The following is a 20356-nucleotide window of genomic DNA, read 5'->3' as shown; positions in this document are numbered from 1 at the left end:
CTAAATTGTATAAGTTGTGCAGCTTTAGGCAGGTCTCTTGTTCGCTGTATGTATTTTATGTTTATTGTAACTGTGTTCGTTTTCTGTATATATATGTATGCACCCTCTGTGTATACGTTTTAATACATTTTCTGCAATTAGCATGATCTCCTCATATATGAAAGGCTGGTAGATGATGTGATGAGATAAATTCCAAAGTGTAGATTTTTTTCCTCCAGTGTAAAAACAGTATGTTAGATCAATTTGCCTTTACATTATTTAAGCATCTGGTTTTTTAAATGTTATAGGAGCTGGTGCAGTTGTGTATCTGTGTATGTATATAATCTGATCAGTCCCGAGGTGATGATACAATAAACGATAAGATGATTTTTTAAAAACACTCCTACACTGTTTTACAAATCATTGCTGATTGCAAGTGTGGTGGTGATGCTGCTGATGATAGCACCATATTCTCAGGTGTAAAAATGCAAATTTCAATCAGAAGCGACATCCTAGTTAAAGTATTTTCATTAACACTGACAGGATCATTGTAATCTTAGCTGTAGATCATAAATGTTTTCTAAAACATGTATGTGTCTTGAGCCATTTTGTGAACAGATCTGTACAAAGAGGAAACCATAGCTGCAGCTTCTCAAATTTTTTAATGAATACTTGTATACTGCACATTCCAGTATCCTGCATGGTATTATAATATGCTTTTTTGCATTAAATAATTTAAAATCTGGGTAGCTCAAAAGGTGTAACTTTTCTGCCTTCTTGTTTTGCACAAGATAAAAAAGAAAACTTAAGTTTTCTTCCAAAATACTGAGTCTGGATTTATGTTAGTGTTATGAATTGTGTAAATCTGCTGCACACAGTTACTTTAAGGCTCTGGCCACGATTCATATTAATTTCCTTTCTTTCTGCAGGGCATAAAAGCTTAAAAAAAAAAAAAGAAAAACAAAAAAGAACAGCTCAAGCTTTTTGGGGGTTTTGTTTTGTTTTGTTTTTCTATTGATAGACTTTGCCTACTGCATCCACAACAAATACAGCTGTTTGTGTTACATTTAAGTAGAGAGAATTACACAGTAGCTTTTAAAGATGCAGTATTATCCTCTTCTATGGTTCTTAAATATTAGATAGATGCTTTTTATTTGATCATTACTTGGAAAATTGCAGTTTGACTATGATGAAATTTAGATCAGCCCCATGATCATTGAAATTGTACATGATCTTGCTGACTCTTGTTTTCCATTATAAGTTTTTAACAGAACCTATTGTGCAGGCAGTACATGGATACTATTTGTTTAGGACAAACATTAATTAGATTAAAATGGTCACTAAGAAATTATTTTAAGTTTTCTTGAATAGAATTATGACTTGATGTATGATAGATGATGGAAGCCTTAAAGGAAAATAGAAATTGGTGTATGCTACGAGGAATGAAGCATGGAGAATGGATTTTCTTTGGGATTATACTGCATCCTTAACAACGAGTGTGTGCTGCAACACTTGTCATGTAGAAATTAACACTTGCAGTCTAAAAAATGGAAGAAATTGTCAATGCTAAGATTCCATTAACCTTATACAAAAAGGACTGGCCTTTTATAACAAACTAGCACTTTTTATTTTTCTCAATGAGCAGGGTCTGGAACTCCTAAACCATCTACTCCTACTCCAACCAACACCCCTTCATCGACCCCACACCCTCCTGATGCTCAGAGCTCAACTCCTATTACCCCTTCTGCCACCCCTACTCCCCAAGATTCAGGCTTCACCCCTCAGCCCACTTTGTTAACCCCGTTTGCTCAGCAGCAAATGTCTCTGAGCCAGGCACTGCCTGTAATGACCATTCCTCTTTCCACCATGGTAACATCCATTACTACAGGAACAACCTCCACCCAGGTCATGGCAAACCCTGCAGGACTTAACTTCATCAATGTAGTGGGCTCTGTGTGGTAAGTCTCTTGTTATGATGGTTTCTTAATTTGCCATGGGGGTTGGTTGGTGGGAGGGGATGTGATCCAGGACTGTCCACCATCCATTAGGGTAAATATTTTTCAGGATCTGCAGTACAAAAAAGATCACTCACTTTGTATTTACAGAGTGAAGAGCCACTAGAAACTATTTGTATTTCTCAGATAGAAGTCACCTACTATTAGAGCATTGAAAAGATCTATTAAGAAAGGCCTTTATTGCTTTATCTTTGTGGAGTCATATAGGTTCATTTCTGAAAGCTTTATCCCAATTTAAGTGATTTCTGAGGTTTTGCTCTGTAAGTTTGAAAACTTTTTATTAATCAGAGGGGAAGTAGATATCATATGCAGACCAATCTAAACGAAAAATGGGAACAGATTTGTTTCTATCAATTTGAAAAAGCATTGAGGTGAAATACTCTTTGATCCTTAAAACTCATTTTGTGGTTTGAAGAGAATAAATCTGTCAAGAATAGATGGTATGGTATAACATGAACTGCTTTTTAGACTATAGAAAATTCTGCAATTATGATGGTCAGTGTAAGACACATAGTGTGCTTCAATGCAGGTATCAGACATTCAAATTACCCGGCTAAGGTGTTCAGCAGCTGGTCACTGTTGATAAATTACTTTTTTTATAGGGAAAAAAGAGCAAACCTGTTCCTTTTACGATAGTACAACCATTTTGCAGACTGTTGGCCTTTTAGTATTTCTAGAATGAAAGGACCACTTGTGGTTTATTTTTAACAGTTCATATCAAAGAAGAAAAAAACCAGTATGTGCTCATAATATCAAATATATCTTATGCTCTAGGCAAAATGATTTTTTTTAAGCTACATTGATGCTTTATCCATAGTTCCATAATTTACAGCAAGCTACTGATTTACTTGTCATGAGACAGAGGGCAACAGTTTAGTTATTCAGACTTACTTGTGCCAATTGGGTTTCATGTGTTGTCTTTCCTCTTCTACAGTGGAGCACAGTCACTGATGAGTGGTTCAAACCCTATGCTGGGGTGCAACACTGGTGCCATAGCCCCTGCAGGTATAAATCTGAGTGGCATTTTACCCCCAGGAGGTCTGGTACCAAGTGCGCTGCCCGCTGCAATGCAATCTGCCTCCCAAGCAGGTCAGTGTGACTGAGTGGAAAAGCCACCCTTCAGACAGGGACAGTGTGAAAACATTCTGTGAGAAAAGTGCACTGAAGTGGCCTTTATGTGAAGAGGTTGTGTATTTGATGACTGGAGCTCAGGAACAACATACATCTTTTTGTATTCAAGGTGTAGGCTGTGTTGGAGATTGTTTTAAGCTGTTTTTTGGTGAGCTGGGCTGGGGGTACACAGTCAAAACCTGGATTGTTTGGTGCACTCATAAGAAGTTCAGAAGAAACTCCAAATTTAAATGAAATTTTGATAATGATGACTGCCAGAAAAAAGGCATGATTGAAATTAGAAAGAGGCCTCACTTTCTAAATGTGTGGGGCATTTTATTCTAGCCCTGGTACTACTTTATTCTTGTACAACAATTAAGTAGTTCCTTATTGCCTTCAAATGCAACTATATAAATCTTAAAAGCACAATTTAAATTATCAGTTTATTTTTTCTGAATATATAATAAAAAAGAGTCTAATGTATGGTTATGGAATGAGAACAGTCAAAGACCTCAAGATATCCATCCCTTATACTAAGAGTTAAATCTGTCTAAACCATACTGAACCAGTGTTTATATAAACTGTATTTAAATATCTTCACTGAAGAAGATTCCAGTCTTCCTCAGTAGCTGTTTGGAGTGGCTCATTATCCATGCAAAATGTTTCCTTCTAATTACAATGCATCTCCTGAATTGCAATTTTTTTTTCCTCCTATATCCTTCAGATGTGAAAAATAGTTGTTCACTCTTTCTCTTTACCTTCTAAGTATCAAACATGCTGTCATGTCCCACATTTGTCTTTTTCTGATAGGTCGTATTTTTCAAACCTTTCATAATCCTGTCACTCTTTTCTAGACTGTCCAATTTGCTTACATCCTTCTTAAAATGTGATAACCAAAACGGGACACAAGCCTGAGCTTGGCTGATTTACCACTGTGGAGCACAGCAGAATAAATGCATCTCATCTCTTTCACAACATTCCTGTTAACATTTCCCCAAATGAGGTCTGCCTATTTTTTATCTGTATTTTTTGCAACAGCATTACCTTGACATAAGAATGGCTTTACTGGTTTAGGCCAAAAATCCATCCAGTTTATATTCTGTCTCTGACAGTTGCCATTAGAGGATACTGAGGAGAGTGTTTGAGATGAGACATAAGTGTGAAATGAAACATCCCTTGTCTACAACTGTACCTCTTCTGGCAATCTACAGCTTTGAGACTTTCTCAGCTGAAGAATATCCACATGGATCTTTGTGCTTAATATCCTGTGCTAGATTTCTAGTCTGTGCATTTATCTAATTGGTTTTTGAACCCATGTATATTTTCGGAATCTCTACAGCATCTTGTGACAGTGAATTTTATAAATGTAAACTGTGTGGAGAGGTTCTTTTCTTTTGTGTGCTCTGTAGTTTGTGATATGGATGATTTGGATATGTTTGTGACCTCCTGTAACTTCACATGTCCTTTATTACTGTATAGACGCAAAGATAGTTACAATTTTGTACTTGGTCATTTGTCTTTATTTAAATCAGTGTTACTGAGTTTTGGACCATTTCTTCAGTTCATGAGGATTGCTTTTAGTCTACTTCTGTCCTTTCAAGCACTATCAGCTTCTACCAGTTAGGTGTCACATTTTTGTACATGCTGTGCTGTCACCCACACACAACAGATGCAGGTAATGAGCTGAGCTAGGTCTGTGCAAGACCTCCAGAGCTTCTGTTTGAGAGCTGCTGTCTTACTGGAGTGTCACTCAGATTTGGGGTGGGATTGTTTTCTGTTAAAGATTGATAAGAGTGTATTACTTCATTGAGCCCTTGGACGTTTTTAGATTTACTGTACAAACAGTAAAGCTTTTTAAAGGCAGAAGAAGGATCACTGAAAAATAACTGCTGTGGTGTTCTCCACAATCACCTTTGTGTAAATGCACCAACAGGTTATAGGTCACAGGGTATAATGTTAATGTAGAGATACAGATTTCTTTCCATTTAGTCAGCTCTTGTGCACCTTGAGTCTGAATAACTATGAGCTGCATTATGGAAAATGCAGCATTGTATTAAGTTTACACCTTATTTACACATGCCAGTATTACATTTTTACTATACTTGTATTATTATACACTTAGTATTAAGTTTACACTCAATTTACACTTGCCAGTTTTCCAACTTCCAGATGTTTAGAAATAGTCCCAGTGGAAAGGTGTACTGCAAAACACAAATAGAACTGAGTAAAGACTCACTACTAATAAAAAGATGTTTTCTTTAACAGGCAGCCCATTTGGTTTGAAAAATACATCAAATCTTCGGCCCTTAAATCTTCTACAGGTAATTTATATACTTGGACACAATAATAATGATAATTTCTTATCTTTCTGTAGAGACCTGCTTAGTGCTGCTTACTGCACTGCCCCACACAGATCTTTGGAGCCAGTTGGTCAGACCATTTACTGCAAATCTTAATTGCTTATTTAAAAGGCTTAGAATAAGAGAAAAGACATCTCCATAGACATACAAGGTGGAAGTTATATTCCTAGCTCAGAAAAAAACAGATAATTCTCAGTAACAATATAAAGATGCTGACATGTGAATTCAAAAGATTAACCCTAAAATACAATCTTTCAGGATTTGCCTAAGGTTTCATTGCAGATCACAAACTAAAGTTACAATTATACTGTACAAAACAGTGTAGTAGAATCACTGAGAGGTTACACATAGAATGCCTAAAAGCCAAGCTCAGCATGCACAGGTAGGTGCAGTAATAGGTTTAAAGAGTTTTTAGAAATGAAAGTTCATGTAAGATAGGGAGTTTGGAAGGTCTGTAAATGCTTTATTTGCACTAAGCATACATACAAATACAAACATGAGCAGATGTTTGTTATGTCAGAGTTGCTTTTAAAAGCAGAGCAGGGGTTGTTTGTGGAACTGGGCGGAGTTCCCAGACCTTGCAGTCAGCTGCCAGATGTAGGTGCAGAATTGCAGCTTCAGTGTTCCACATACATTGCACCACGCTTCAAAAAATTACTACCAGCTTTGCTACTTCCTTTTCCCACTCCTGTACACTCCAGAAAGATGGAAAAGGGCAGGCACAGGAGGCAGTTATGTCAGAGTGAAGATCTTCTATAGAATTAAATGCTTGTATTTGAATGATTCCATGAAGGACATTCTTTCAAGCTAGCTCTGCCACTCATATAAACCAAGAACAATTTAGCTGAAATAAGTGCAATTAAGGCTGGGGTAAGGGAGAGGAATCAAGGCCGTTTCACTATCAAAATTCAGTGAAATATTCTGAAAGTGGAAATTATATACAGTGCTGTTGAAGACTGGCATTTATCTTTCCAGTTTCAGTACAGTATCTGCCATTTTAATTAAAATAATTAAAATATATTTTCCTATGGAAATACCTTTCTGTCAGTTCATTCAAGTTTGTATTCAGAGCATGAGCCTTTTTCAGAAACAGCAACAATTGTACATTGATTGACTTTAAAGGCATTACAAAACAAAAAATCAAGCCTCGGGGAAGTACACCACTATCAATACAATCTTCATCCTAGAACAGTAGGAAACTCAGCAGTTTGATTGAATTATGCCTTTTGTTTTTAATCTTCAACAGCTTCCAGGTGGTTCATTTATTTTTAACCCACTCCAGCAGCAGCTGTCACAGTTTTCTCCAAAGCAGCAATCTCAGCAGCCTACAACCTGTAGTCCTCAGCAGCAGGGAGAACAGGTGTGTGCTAACAGCCCTCAGTCTGGGGTGCATGGATGAAACAGTTCCTCCTATTCTCCCCATCTCCACAAGTAAATGAGCCATTACCCCATGGATCTGAAGCAGAGGGGGAGGAAACTCTTCCTCCTAAACTTTCTCAAACAGCAAAGAGTGCAGTGGCTCTGTTGCTATGGCTGGAGCTGGGTTGTACTTCTTTATTTGTATCCTGTATAGAAAAGCTATAACAACTGCTGAGCATTGTCTAACTCTGTCATGAAGAGAGCCAGCCCCACTGTATGAGTGGTATAAAATCAGCTTAGTGCTTTGTTTATCATAGCTAACAGATATATCAGATGAACAGACAAGAAATGCAGTCAGCATTATAACAGAGAAACAAACACTTGTTACTGATACTGCTGTGAGTTGGCTTACAAACCTCACTGCTGTAGTTCAGCAGAATTTTCTTTGCACCAAAGGAAATACAAGTTGTCTTTAAAGCTGTAATCTTAACAGATTTGCTCTGCTGCTGCCTGTAATAAGTGTTAAAGGCTTTAATCACTGAGGAAATCTGAAGTCTTGATAGACACCGATCCATCTTTAAATGACAAATTTTGAGTGGTCAGTTGCACCTTAAAAATCCTGAGGTACAAGTAAAAATCCTAACCAACATTGATGCAGCAGTATGAGAAAACTAGCTGCTCTGCTTTTGAGTTCTCAGACACACAAGCTTTCTGCTTAACCAAATACTCTCTACTGGGTACTCGTTAGTCATAATTTCACTTGTGATACTGTAGACTGTTCATAAATAAGATGCCTCTCTGATTTTTTTTATGGTATATAGCCTCCTGTGCCACAGGCCTTGTTCTGGATTGTGGGAAGGTTTAATGGGAAACTTTGCAATTTGTTCACAGCATCCGAATCTCTGAATGTCAGTTAGTCATTGAACTACTAAAAAAAAAAAGTAATGTGACCTTGTACTGTTGGGTTTTATTTTCTAGATATTGAACATCAAGGGCATTTATAAAAAGGCTGACGTAAGCATAGTTCTTGTGGCAGGAAGTTCGGGAGAAAATCAATCTCTGCACTGGTTAAACTGCCTTAAGGAACTTCTCTCATACCTTGCATTATAGAGGAGGGGGTTGTTGGCTAAAATGAGATATTATGAACGCTAGATTCCTTAGCTTTGGTATGGATAGCAATGTTATGTGCTCACAGTGCTTAGTGAAAAAACTTAGGCCCAAAAACAGCAACAATTTTCTGTGCTACCAATATAATATAAACATGCATTCTCTGTCATACTTAGGGATTCTCCCCACATGGTGTTTCTATGACTCCTAGTCATCATGGAGGTGATTATGTCTCAACATGCAATCTTTTGGTCTGGTTTTCCTAGATCTTAGTAGCATTATAATGTAATGCTGAAGAAGCATTGCAACTCCTGGACTGAACCATCTTTTTTCTGACTCATAAGCCATGCATATAATGAATTGTGCATATAATGCTTTATTTTCCTTTGTTATAAATCAGTGCGTAATTTAAGTTCTAAAAGAGGTCATAATTCAGCACCCTTTGACTTCAGGAGACATTGGTCAGACTCCATTAATTCGGTTTAAGTGATTACTGTGAAAACTACTGTGTTCTGATAATGTGATTTTAAAAGTAGGGTCTGTACTTTTATGAAATTAAGATGTGTAGCACAATATGAACATGGGAACGCATCAGCCTTTGCACACTTTGATGGATTAGGACCTTTGCACATGGGTATTTCAGAAGACTTTGGGGCTGGGAGTGGGACAGGAAATTGTTGTAAGATTACAACCATGAAGTGTAGTCGCTGCTAGACTGCAGAGAAATTGAAAACTATGTGGACTATTGCTGAGTGACAGGAGCACTACCATTTCTGCCAAAACACAGCTGTTCTGGGGTATTCAGTATCTATTAGTTCCACTGCTAGTGACTACACTAGCCTGTATCTGGCACACACTGGATGACGTAGCATTAAATGTTTTTAAATGGCACTTCAGAAGTTTGCCTTCACACTGGCTTTATTTGCTTATTCATTGATATGAAAGTTTGGTAATAAGGATCAAGCTTTTCATTTTTGCTAGGGGTCTGACCAAGGTCCATCCAATCAAGATCAGGCATTATCTGCCCAACAAGCTGCTGTAATTAACCTGACTGGAGTAGGGAATTTTATGCAACCTCAAGCCACAGGTATGTGCTTGCTGAGCCTCCTTTTGTAGCAAAGTGTTTATGTTGATAAATTCACACTGAAATGAAGTTTGGTCTTAAGGAAGTCTTACGTTAGATCACAATGATTTACTGTTTGTTATCAGGACATGAATTCTATGAGAAATACTCGACTTCTAAAGCATGCACTTCTCTGCTTTGTTTGGCAGTTAAGTGCCATCAATTGATAGTATCACATGAAAGCAAGTTACACTTAAGACAAAATGAAAATGCAGCGAACTTCATGCCAGACTTCATTAAGGAATGTTTCTTTAACTCTGTGCTTAACATCCAGTGTGAGAAACCTTTGTGTCTCCACAAGCACTTCATAATCTAATTAACTAACAGAGTATGTATATCATGTATACTTTATTCTGCACTGTTCCAAATCTGACTCTGAAACTAATTCAATTGATCCCCCTTTCCTGTTACACTGTATTCCTATGTCTTCCTCCCCTGACCAACTCAATCTGACCTCTTTGACCTGCCTGCTTTCCCCTTCTCCTTTCTCAGTGTTGTCTCAGCTTGGCTCTGCTGTGAACAGACCTGGTCAAAGCCTTCCTCAGCAGAGACTCCAGCTCTCTTCTGCCTTGCAACAGCAACAACAACAAGCCTTGCAGCAGCAGCAGCAACAGATACAAGTAATCCAGCAACTTCACTCTGACTGTGTTAAAAAAAAAATCAAATTAAAAATACAATTCTTGGCTCCAAAATCCAAAATATTACCCTCTTGGGCTCTCTTTTTAATTAATGCAGTTATGGTCTCGCAAATTTAAAGAAAAACAAACAACAAAACCAACATGTATTTGGCAAACTATCATGCAACACCTGAAATCTGTGGTTCTCTCAGCTTGGAGCACTGAATTTATTTTTATTCGTTTAAGCCCTCCACCTTCCTGATTTGCAAACATTCAAGTGGTGCTTGTGGCACATATCTAAATACTATACCAGGTGCCAATAGATTTCAAAATGGCATGGATGTAAGCACCTGGAAGTTCAAATGTAGCCCTGCTACAGTCAGTACATGAAAGCAAGAGCTTTGCAAAGCTCCTTTACCATTCAGATGCTTCATGAAAACATTTTAGCTTTTTTAGCACACAGTCGCACGTTTGTAGTATATACGGAAAATTCATACAATGCATACACTGAGAAGCTATCACATTAAAAAGGTACTGTGTAACCCAAACACTCAGTGAAGTTGCTGAGTTACTGCAGTTACTGCAATGAAGAGCAAGGGCAAAGAAACAAAGCTGTGCACATTCACATGTAAAATGTTAGCTTGTGCCCTCAGCAGGCTTCTGTGCCACTGGTGCTGCTTGACTGTACCCAACTGCCCCAGTACATGGTGTGTTCCTTTTGTCAACTTGGTGCTTCTTTATTTTTTCTTTCTCTCCCCCTCTTCATTCTTCCTGATGTGAAAGCTTTATAGTCAACACTAACAAGCTTTTTCTCCCTTCTCCTCCATGGCAGCAGTTGCGATTCTTGCAGCATCAAATGGCTATGGCAGCGGCAGCAGCACAAGCAGCTCACCTGCATCATCAACATTCAGGCAGCCACTCAAAAAGTAAAAGGAAAAGAGGCACATCAGCCCCTCCAAAATCATGAGACTTGCCTCCCCCCACAAAAAAATTGATTGGAAGGGGATTTTTTTTTCAGATTGTTAAGGAAAAGACTTAAAATAAAATTAGCGTTTTATATTACTGGTGGGAAAATGAACTTTTGACATTACACTAAAAGAAATGAACTGATTTTGGAAGCCAACCCTACAGAACTTAAAAATTTAATCTATAAAGTGGCTAGAATCTGGTTTCCTCTAGTCACTTAATTTTTTAACAGAATGTTTTATCTTGTATTTTTTACCAGTCAACAACATTGTACATAGAATGAGGGTGAAAAACATTTTAGAAAAGATGAACTTTGTAAATGTAGTATTGATATTTGTTTATTTAGTATAAAAGGTTTGTGAACACTGTAACAAATACAATTTTTACAAATCCATTTTTGAAAAGAGCTCTCTTTTTGTTCACTTGGGTGTTATACTTTTTATTACTTTGTCTATGAGCTTCTTTACTTCTTTGTGTCTTGTAATTGCTCTGGTGATACAGTCCTGAAGCTTGGCTCCTGTAAGAGGACTTCCACCTAAACATTGAAGGGAACAATTTGATTTTCTATTTAAACTTCAGTTATGTGTATCTAACTGTGCTTTCCAAATGCAAGTATTAATACACAATTACCATTACCAGCACCTTTCACTGGGGAGCATACAGCTTTCCCAGCCTTAGCTTCAGGCAAAGATAATGGAAACAAACAAGAGGTGTAACAGGAGACATGCCCACAATTAGTCCTCTCCTGTGACTGCTTCTTGAACTTTAGTCATGCCACCCACCATCTTAAAACTCCTTTCAAGAGCAGGTAATTTAATGACTATTCAGGCAGACACTGTTACCATAAAGCACCTGCATCTCACAAAGCAAAGCAGGTACAGAATCTTTTCTTGACCTAACATCATCATCTCCCATAGGCTTCTTTGTAGTAAATTTAGAAGTACCTGGTTTATGGACAGAACACAGTCTGCCTTCTTCATCAGTTACAATGGTTACTGTTCCAGTTGCTAAATCTTCTTCTTCAGCAGTTGGATCAACAATGAGTAATGTGCTTGTGAAAGAAATGCATGCACATATGTTGGTATACATTGCTCCATTAATGTTATAGCAAAATACAATTTTTACTGTAGTCTTACAAAATACTTGTAGATGGATTTAGTGCTCAAGCTTATCTGTTTTCCTACCAAAATGCACCAATTTTAAAAGTAAGAAAAAAAAAGCCAAAAAATGTGGGAGAGTCCACATAATCATGTGTATGTGACTGTGGAAAATAGGCATATAAGCAGTTTCATAAATCTGTGACATTGCAGGAAAATGCCACTGAATTGCTATTTGCAGTATGCAATATGAAAGACTGGAGTTGTTATTTTGTAGTTACGCTGAAGACTGGCGTTGGTTTTAGGTGTAGGCTGCACTAATTTCTACCAGACACCTTAAAGCAAAACTGATTTCCACTGGCAAGTTCACCAAAGTGGTTCTCAATTTGTTGTCAGTGAACTGTTAACATCACTCAGACTGGGAATAGTTCAAAACCAGATTCATTGGGTTGCTTAAGACAGTTTATTTTGGCTTTGATGCTGTCACATGAGCAGTTCAGTGCATGGCTGTTGTTGATGTACAGGTTGCTGCCACAGGAGCAGCCCTGCAGCAGTGCTCCTCAGCCATGGCCACACTAACCAGCAACCTACCACTTCCATTACCACTTCCATTTATTCAAGGAGGCCTTTTATGCAGAAGAAAACTGCCTCTGGAAGCCAGAGTATGTAAAGCATTTTATTGAAAGAGCTATTAACCAGAATTAAAAAAAAAAAAAAATAAAACTAACGCAAACCACACAACACAGGCAGACACCCCCTCAGTACTTAGTTTCAGAAGCTAAAAGGAGACTTCAGTAACTTGTTTGATGCAACAGTTGGTTTCAGGGAAGGAAACAAAGCCCAACACTCACAGAAAGCCTTCTTCCCCAGGCAGCTTTTTGGTCTATGTGTAAGTATGTGTGATTTGTGTGTAAATAATACCTTACTGACAGCTGTCTGCCTAGTACGTTACTCAAACACTTAGTGTATATCAAACTTCAGACCCAGCAGAAATGGTACTAAAGCAATTAACAGAGGCATTCTAAAGTACAATAATGTCCTGCTCTGATGCATTGGTAATCACTTGGTCAACAATTGACATTAATGCTCTCCCCACATCATTTGTTATTTGGATGAAAGGCCCCTACTAATAATTTCTGTAAATACACATTAATGTGCCAAAACCCCCCATGATCTCCAAACAGACCTAAATCTTGAATAGCAGAGTGACCACTATCCTGTCACTTTCTACTTTGCAAATGGATGTCACCATAAATGACTGCATTTCTTACAAATAGCAGCAGGACACATTCTTAACATTCTTGACCTAAGGAAGACCCAGTAGACAATTTCAGATGAGGAGTCAAGTTACCAGATGTGATTACTTTGAATTCTCATAATCAGATTCTCTTCCTACATGAACAATGACTTAAGCATGCTGGCTACACTTCACCTTGAGTAATTATGTTTTCAGTTATCCAGCGGTTCTATTCTTCTAACTGGACTGTTATTTCCTACCTCCTTTGTTGACTACATCCTTGGAATAAGCTGTTCAAACACTGCCATCTTTTCTATCAGTTACTTACACAAGCTTCTGAAACATTAATTGCACTGGTAATGTTTTCATCTTAAAGATACTTCAAAAACCTCAAACAGTACCCATCCATGTACTTTTAAGCTTATTTTTACTGTACTTTGTCTTGTGAACTCATGACATCACAGAACTAGAGGCCCCTTCAATGAGAGAGGCTGTGGATTTAAGACTGGTGGAGCAGCATTGCCTGAGGCTCCACTCTGGTCCCTGGCAGAAGTGCACAAACATCATCGGTAGCATCTTCCATCTTTCATTTGTTTTACAAACACTGTTGTTTCCATAAAGTACAAAACAGTTTGGAACTTACTCATCAAATACAGCAAATGATGTGGCAACCGGATGCTTTCTCATAATCAAAGGATTCTTCTGTTTTAAATTAACTTCTGATAAACCAGTTTCTTCATTTATCGTAACCAACGGCAATTGCACTGAAGAGATGAAAAAATTACAATGGTCTAATATTAAACATGGTCTAATATTAAACAGGCCTAGAGATGTTAACAACTACTGAAATATTTAAGCTGTTCTCTTAACCTGCTGAAAATCAATCAGAATAGTTTTTCCTACATTAATTATACTCTCTACAAAAAAAAAATCATTCTTGCATTCAAGGAAAGTATTTAGCTTAGAATGACCTGTTCAAGGAAGTGTTTGATTTTTGTATTGAGGGTAACAGAAGCTTTTTTCCTTACACAGAAATATTTTCTTCTTCCAAAATGCCACACAATTAAAATACTTCAGACTCTAGTACTTTAGATTCTAATACTTTAGAATATTTAACCAAAAGTGTTTTTTCCCCCAAGTCTACTGGGCATATAAAAAGTAGTGATGTAGTCTCATGTCGTGAATTGTATATATCTGTAGAAACAGTGCAACCTGACCTTCAGCTAACTCTTGCCTCTTGCTGTGACAATCCATACATTGCTAGTGATGAGGACAAGAGCCAAGTAGCTAGGGGAATTCCAAGGCTGGCAATTCACAGTTAGAAAGGGAGGCCTTGCCGTAAGCTTCCCTTTAAACTGCTCCTTCATGTATTTATAAGCCACACACCTGCAAACAGTCAGGCCACGCATTTTTTTACAAACTATAATTCATTAAGCTAGGAAAGGAATATTCTGTTGTGACAAAGTACTTCTATAAGCAAACCCTCCAACAGCTCTTCCTGCCTACAGAAAATACATTATCAAATACCCTGATGTAGATGTTAAACTCATTCATGGTCACTGCTGAAAGACTCATGTATCTGACACCAGAGAACACATGGCAGAATAGCAGTTAGTCCTTTAAGAAAGCAATAATAAGTGTACAAAAAAGATCCTATTTTTCAGGTGTTACACACCTATGGCATCCCACCATCACTTCCACCTTGTATCTGCATTCAAATGACAGGAAACAAACAGTCCCATGAACTAGTTACCCACTTAGCAGGGTTCAAAACGAATGCATTTCTCCAGGCAACACTTACCAGAATGTCTCTCTTGTTCTAAATAAGACTTACCATTTTTTAATGCTGCCAACAAAGCAAAGACACTGGCATCCAGAAGGTTTCCATCATAGTCCAGACATATGATATCACAGTATAACACCCACGCAAGCTATCAAAAAAGGTTTGCACATGTGAGATACTCCATCAGCTAAGTAAATGATCTAATATATAAGAAAATTCTGGCCACACTAAATACAGATACTTATTTCTATCATTTGATTTTGCACTTAGGAAGTAAACTAAGCTATGAAGACTGAAAAGCAAAACCAACACTAAAACCCCCTATAACCTCAAAGACCTTCTGTATTTGTATTTGTGTACAGGTCCTTGTTACTATCTAACTCTTCATTCTGAGACAGAACTTACCTTGCCATTGGCAATACACAGATCTTCTTTCACTATCATCTGTGAACTAAAATAAAATGAGAGTAAGCAAGGCAATGAAAGGGCACCAAGACAGATTTGCTTGTATTTTAACAGCACTAAGATGGTTTTTACTTTTCAATCACATCTGCGATGAACTGACTTGCTGCTTGAGCCTCTTCACCAGGTGGTCCAGAGCGAAACCTCTCTGCACAGAGGGATGGCAGCTCCACATTTGGAACTAGGTGGCAAGAATCATTAGTCATAAACCAAAGAAAACAGGCAATGGGTAATCAAAAATAAAAAAAATAAATAACAAATGCTATTAATGCTATTTTATGTACTTCAAATGAAAGGCAAGACCATGAATTCTTCAATCAAACCTTCCTAATTCTCCCCTCAAAAATAAAGTTATGCATGAGTTTGTATTAAAGAACTTGCAGTACTCTCTGTACTCAGGAACTATATATTCCATGGAAAAGCACATACTCCTAGCTACCACTCTCTGTTTATAATCCTTCTCTATCATGACCCACACAAACACTTCTTTAAGTATTAAGCACTTTTCAGCAGATCAAGAAGCAGCAGCATTTCCATCCCACTGCCTGACTTTACTGGTATGCTGTCTGCTTTCCATCAACTATTAAAACCTGAGGCTTTAGACTTGAAGCAAAAACATGCATAAACATTCATGAAAAAACCTAAGCATAGTCAAGCTTACTGAAAACAACATATTTGGGAGATGCCTTAGAAAAAGGGGACTTTGTCTCTCAATTCCACAGAATTATTTTATTTCCAAAGAAACTCCAAACAGGAGTGAGGAGGTACCACTGGGACCTACAGTTCTCTGAGAAATAAACAGTTTTTATTTCACAGTTTTTAACAGTTACATTTTTTGCCTACTGGGACTTTGAAACAGAAGTTAACATGCCTTTGCACAACCATGCATGCCACTGTCTTTTATAGAGTACCTTCTCCCTCTTAATATACACAATGATGCAGGTTTCCTTCCATGCCCAGCCTAGAAATAGCAACAGAAAGGTAGCTGTATACAGAAAACTCACAAGCAAAACAAAGGGAATTCTAGATGCCTAGATGTCAATTTTGAAATTAATTTGAAGAGTTGTAATAAAATTTGATCCAAATGAATTCTTTTAAGAAATCTACAGAACACAATTTCCACAACCTTTTAGCTGAATACAAAACCTCAGATCCATACTGAAACACTTACCAATATATCCCTTATTAGCAGAATCCACTGCAGGTGCAGCAAGTTCCTGGAGAAATACAAAAGAGAAAAATGAAGAATTTTGTACAAAATATTTTCCAGTTGTTCTATATACAAATGGTTGTTTTCTTCCCAGTTATTATTACAATGAGATTTACAAAAGTCATTTTTAATCATTCCTTGTCTGTAAATTTCCTATGGAAGAACTCAGTACAGGGATGAACAGTCATTTGTCTTGTAGGTCATGGCAGGCCAGCAGTAGAGATGAGGCTACAAGGCATTCAATAGTCCAGCCAGCTCATTCCCAGTACACTTACTGATCCATGTTCAGGAACTTTTTTCAATTATAGAGCTTTTATCTAGAAATAACAAGGACTTTAGTTTTGTACATGATGGGCATCACAAAAATACATGTTCTCAGACTATACAGGTAGGATTATACAATTACATTATATATTAACTTTCAGGTCTGGAAGTAACTCAGGTGAAAGACTGTAATTGCATCTGACTGGCACATTATTGTAACTCCAAGGGCGATCAATTCTAAACACAAATGCACGAAATCAGCAAACAGATAAATAAAGATAAAAACCAACCATACCGCTTTTACTCCGCAAATCACTGTGGTATTTCCTAACTTCACCAGGGCAGAACCATCTGCAGTTGTAATTGAACCTGAAGAGAAAAAGTACTGTTCAATAAAATCTATTTTCCCTTCAAAGGGCGCTAAATAACATCCAACCTTCATGGAGTATTTACCTTCCATCATTTTGTACTAAACACAGCCTAAGCAAAGTCTTGAATCCAGAGTGGGACAGAATCTCTGGATTAAACAGTCAATCATACAGAATGGTTGAGGTTCTCCAGCCTGCTGAACCCCCTCTGCATGGCAGCAGAACCCTCTGGCATATCAGATGACACTCCCAGTTCAGTGTCATCTGCAAACTTGTGAGGGCACCTAAACTGTGCTGCACATACAGGAGTGGAACTGACTAATTACACTGAGCACATTAGCCCAGGAACAGGACTGAAAACAATGCTTGATGATACCACTGTACCCCACATTCTCTTTCATGCTTGTTGAAACCGTAAAGAAAAATCCTTCCTCTTCCTGGTTTCCAAATACAAGAACCAAGAAAATCAATCAGCAAGTCATTCAGGTCACCACTATAACCTGATATTAATAATACCTCCCCCATTATTATTATTCCACATAAGCACTTGCCTATGTTGACAGTGGTTGTCCGAAATTCACCTAACTCTCTTCCATCAGGCCGACAGTTCTCCTTCTAAAGAAAAATTACAAACTTCAAATTAGAAAACATACTTTATCAAATAACACGGTAATATTTTTGCTACAGAATTTCATAAAAAATATGAGTTTTCCCCAGCAAAAATGCTAGGGAAAACTCAGTCAGACTATAGCTGGCTTTTCATCAACTGATATGTAGTTTGTGGCTGTAGGCCTGCAAAAGAAAACTCCTGATTTTTTAAAATTAATTTAAATTTATTTAGACACTATAACAATAGACTGATGTCTCAAGGGCAGGTACTATAGGAGACTAGATTCAGAACATCATCCAAGAATGAATACGCACTGGTAAACTTAAAATGAGAGTTTCTAACTGCCTGCATTGCTTAGTGGAGCTCTTAAAATTAGAGTGAACTAAAGAAAACAAAAGGAAAACCCTGCACCAAACGAAAACGCAGCATTCAAATACCATCAGTACAACACATAACCCTTATTTTAGAAACTGAAACAATATTCCATCATTTTAGATTACTCACCGCAGTTTCAAGCTTTTCAAAAGCAAACTCTTTTGGTTCAATTATGAGAACCAAAATTTGCAATAATATTGGATCCATTTCTAAGTCAATACAACTTCAGTAACAGCTGAACTAATTTAAGGTTCAGCTGTTCAGTGTTCTTCCCCCGCAGTTACAGTGTGCATGGTTAGCAGCAATAGTCTCTATTACTAATTTGTGTAGCATCTAAAAGCCTGGTTTGACACCATTTTGTACTACGCAAAAACCTGCATCACCATCTTGGTCAAATTTAACCGGAACTGCTTTCAAGACCAACAGAAGCACTCACCCATCAAGATGAACAGCATCAACACCATGGAAAGATGAAAAGAAAAGCATGTTCTGAAGAGCACAAAAGTTTTTCACCTGCTCAGACAGGTTTTTGGCTTGGGTTTTTTTCAGTTTCTATTTCCATAGTTTCAGATTTCCACACAGACGAGTTAGAAGAGCAGAAGCAAGAAAGAAAAAATTCACTGCAAGGAACTTATACAGGCATCTTATGTTTCACTTACCAAAAACCTCCTGTAATATTCCAATGGTTCCACAGTCCTAGAATAAATAGAAAGAGAAGTTCAAATGCAAGTTCCTGAGTAGGCAAGACACAGGGGAAAAAAAAAAATCTGGGAATCAAGATGCCTGACAAAGCTGTTTTGCAATACAGTTACAGAACAATGAGGAAATTTTAAACTAATCTAAAAAAAAAGATGTTTTCACAATGAACCTGCCTGCGCATACACTGAACAAAAACTGCTAGCTTTCATCTTTCAAGGAATGCAAAAAGGAAAATTTTACTACACTGTGTGAAATATCTGTTAGCTCAAGGACTGCAAACCAATGCAAATATCTGTATAAAAATTTTTAATTATTCAGTTTTTCTTAGAATCTTTGAGAAAATGTAAAACTACAAAATATGCTTCATACAGTGCTTCAGATGAGAAATAATTGATGCTTACTATTAATCATACACTAGTAACAGTACCTACATATTAGTATTTTAAGCAGGGATCATTAAGGTAAAAAAATAAAAACTGTTGCCAATATTTAAACAAAGCATTCACAGTTTTGTTAAAATAGTGCTTCTGGGGCAGGGGTGGAAAAAAGATAAACGGAATAGGCAAGTTTTCCAAATGCAAACTAACACACAGAGGTATCACCAACATAATGGCCAGCATAAATTGGCTCCTGCTGGCTTCACATGTGTTGGTCCAGTACCACTGGATTAGAAACCCAACACAGGGTCTGTTGTCTTACAGTTCATGTAACAGCACTTGCTAAACCTTGTTTGAAGCTTTTAAGCCACACAATAGAATCAAGGATGCTGGGACAGCCTACCCAGAGAAGCTGTGGATGCCCCATGCCTGGAAATGTTCACGGCCAGGCTGGATGGGGCTCTGAGCAACCTGGTCTAGCAAAAGGTTCCCTGCCCACGGCACAGGGATTGGAACGGGATCACCTGGGAAAATCCCCTCCGACCCAAATCATTTTCCTGTTCTAAACCGGGTAGTTATAAATGGGAAGTCATTGAATTCCCTACAGTTTTAACTTCCTTATAATTCGGTCAGCTGTGTAAGGGGAGGTTTAGGTTGGAGAGTAGGAAAAACGTTTGTCACGTAGAGGTGATTGGGCACTGGGACTGGAACTTCCCCAGGGCAGAGGTCACAGCATCAAAACTGCCCGAGTCCAAGAAGTGCCTGGATAACGCCCTCAGGCACATGGTGACTCCTGGGGGTATCCTGCACAGGGCCAGCAGCTGGACTCGCTGATCTCTAAGGATCCACCTCGGTATACTCTACAATTCTGATACCAGGTAGCTCCGGGCCTCACTGAGCTCGGCTTTTTGCCGGGCGTTTCCCCGGCTGGCCAAACCCCTCTCGCTCAGTCCTTCCCGCACGCGTCGGGGGCTCCACAGCCCCGCAGCACCGACCCCATCCCTCCCAGACACGCCGAACCCGCCCCCGGATAAAGCCCTTAAGGGTCCCCGCGCGGCCGGAGGGGTGACCGGATCGAGCGCTCGAGGGTCCCCGCGCGGCCCGGGGGGCGCTGGGAGGCGCGGGCGGGACCCGCGGCGCGGCTCCGGCGGGACGGCGGCCCCCGGGCCCAGCACTTACTTGAACGCCGCCGCCATGGCGGTGCCGTCTCCGCCCCGGATGTGGCGCCCCCTGGCGGC

The 20356-nt window shown here is 38.5% G+C and overlaps 2 protein-coding genes across 12 annotated transcripts in view; one reads left to right on the top strand and one right to left on the bottom strand.

The window, feature by feature from the left end:
- SUPT20H (SPT20 homolog, SAGA complex component) overlaps positions 1-10997 on the top strand; it is a 29419-nt gene extending 18422 nt beyond the window's left edge. For 3 of the 11 annotated variants that reach the window (XM_054272266.1, XM_054272264.1, XM_054272265.1), the window contains exons 19-23: positions 1625-1937; positions 2929-3083; positions 5370-5425; positions 8912-9017; positions 9546-10595. In XM_054272266.1, the coding sequence (XP_054128241.1) occupies positions 1625-1937; positions 2929-3083; positions 5370-5425; positions 8912-9017; positions 9546-9808 (893 nt within the window). In that variant the 3' untranslated portion in view covers positions 9809-10595. Of the gene's footprint in view, positions 1-1624; positions 1938-2928; positions 3084-3958; positions 4108-5369; positions 5426-6710; positions 6825-8911; positions 9018-9545 lie in introns of those variants that run through there. The other 8 variants (XM_054272263.1, XM_054272273.1, XM_054272268.1 and 5 more) reach the window with 8 other exon arrangements.
- Positions 10959-20345, bottom strand: EXOSC8 (exosome component 8). The gene is made up of 11 exons (XM_054272274.1): positions 20298-20345; positions 18702-18738; positions 17609-17672; positions 16985-17058; positions 16387-16432; positions 15291-15396; positions 15159-15204; positions 14805-14901; positions 13614-13734; positions 11581-11687; positions 10959-11171 (listed from the first exon to the last, which is right to left on the bottom strand). The coding sequence occupies exons 1-11, from the start codon at positions 20312-20314 to the stop codon at positions 11056-11058; spliced, it is 831 nt and encodes a 276-aa protein (XP_054128249.1). The 5' UTR covers positions 20315-20345; the 3' UTR covers positions 10959-11055.
- Positions 20346-20356: the final 11 nt, after the last annotated feature.

The sequence above is a fragment of the Melozone crissalis genome, unplaced genomic scaffold (assembly GCF_028551555.1).
Source record: "Melozone crissalis strain CALT ecotype California unplaced genomic scaffold, PUWL_Pcris_2 ptg000013l_1, whole genome shotgun sequence".
NCBI lineage: Eukaryota > Metazoa > Chordata > Aves > Passeriformes > Passerellidae > Melozone > Melozone crissalis.
The sequence above is the reverse complement of the archived record's forward strand: the minus strand, read 5'-3'. Positions and strand labels throughout refer to the sequence as shown.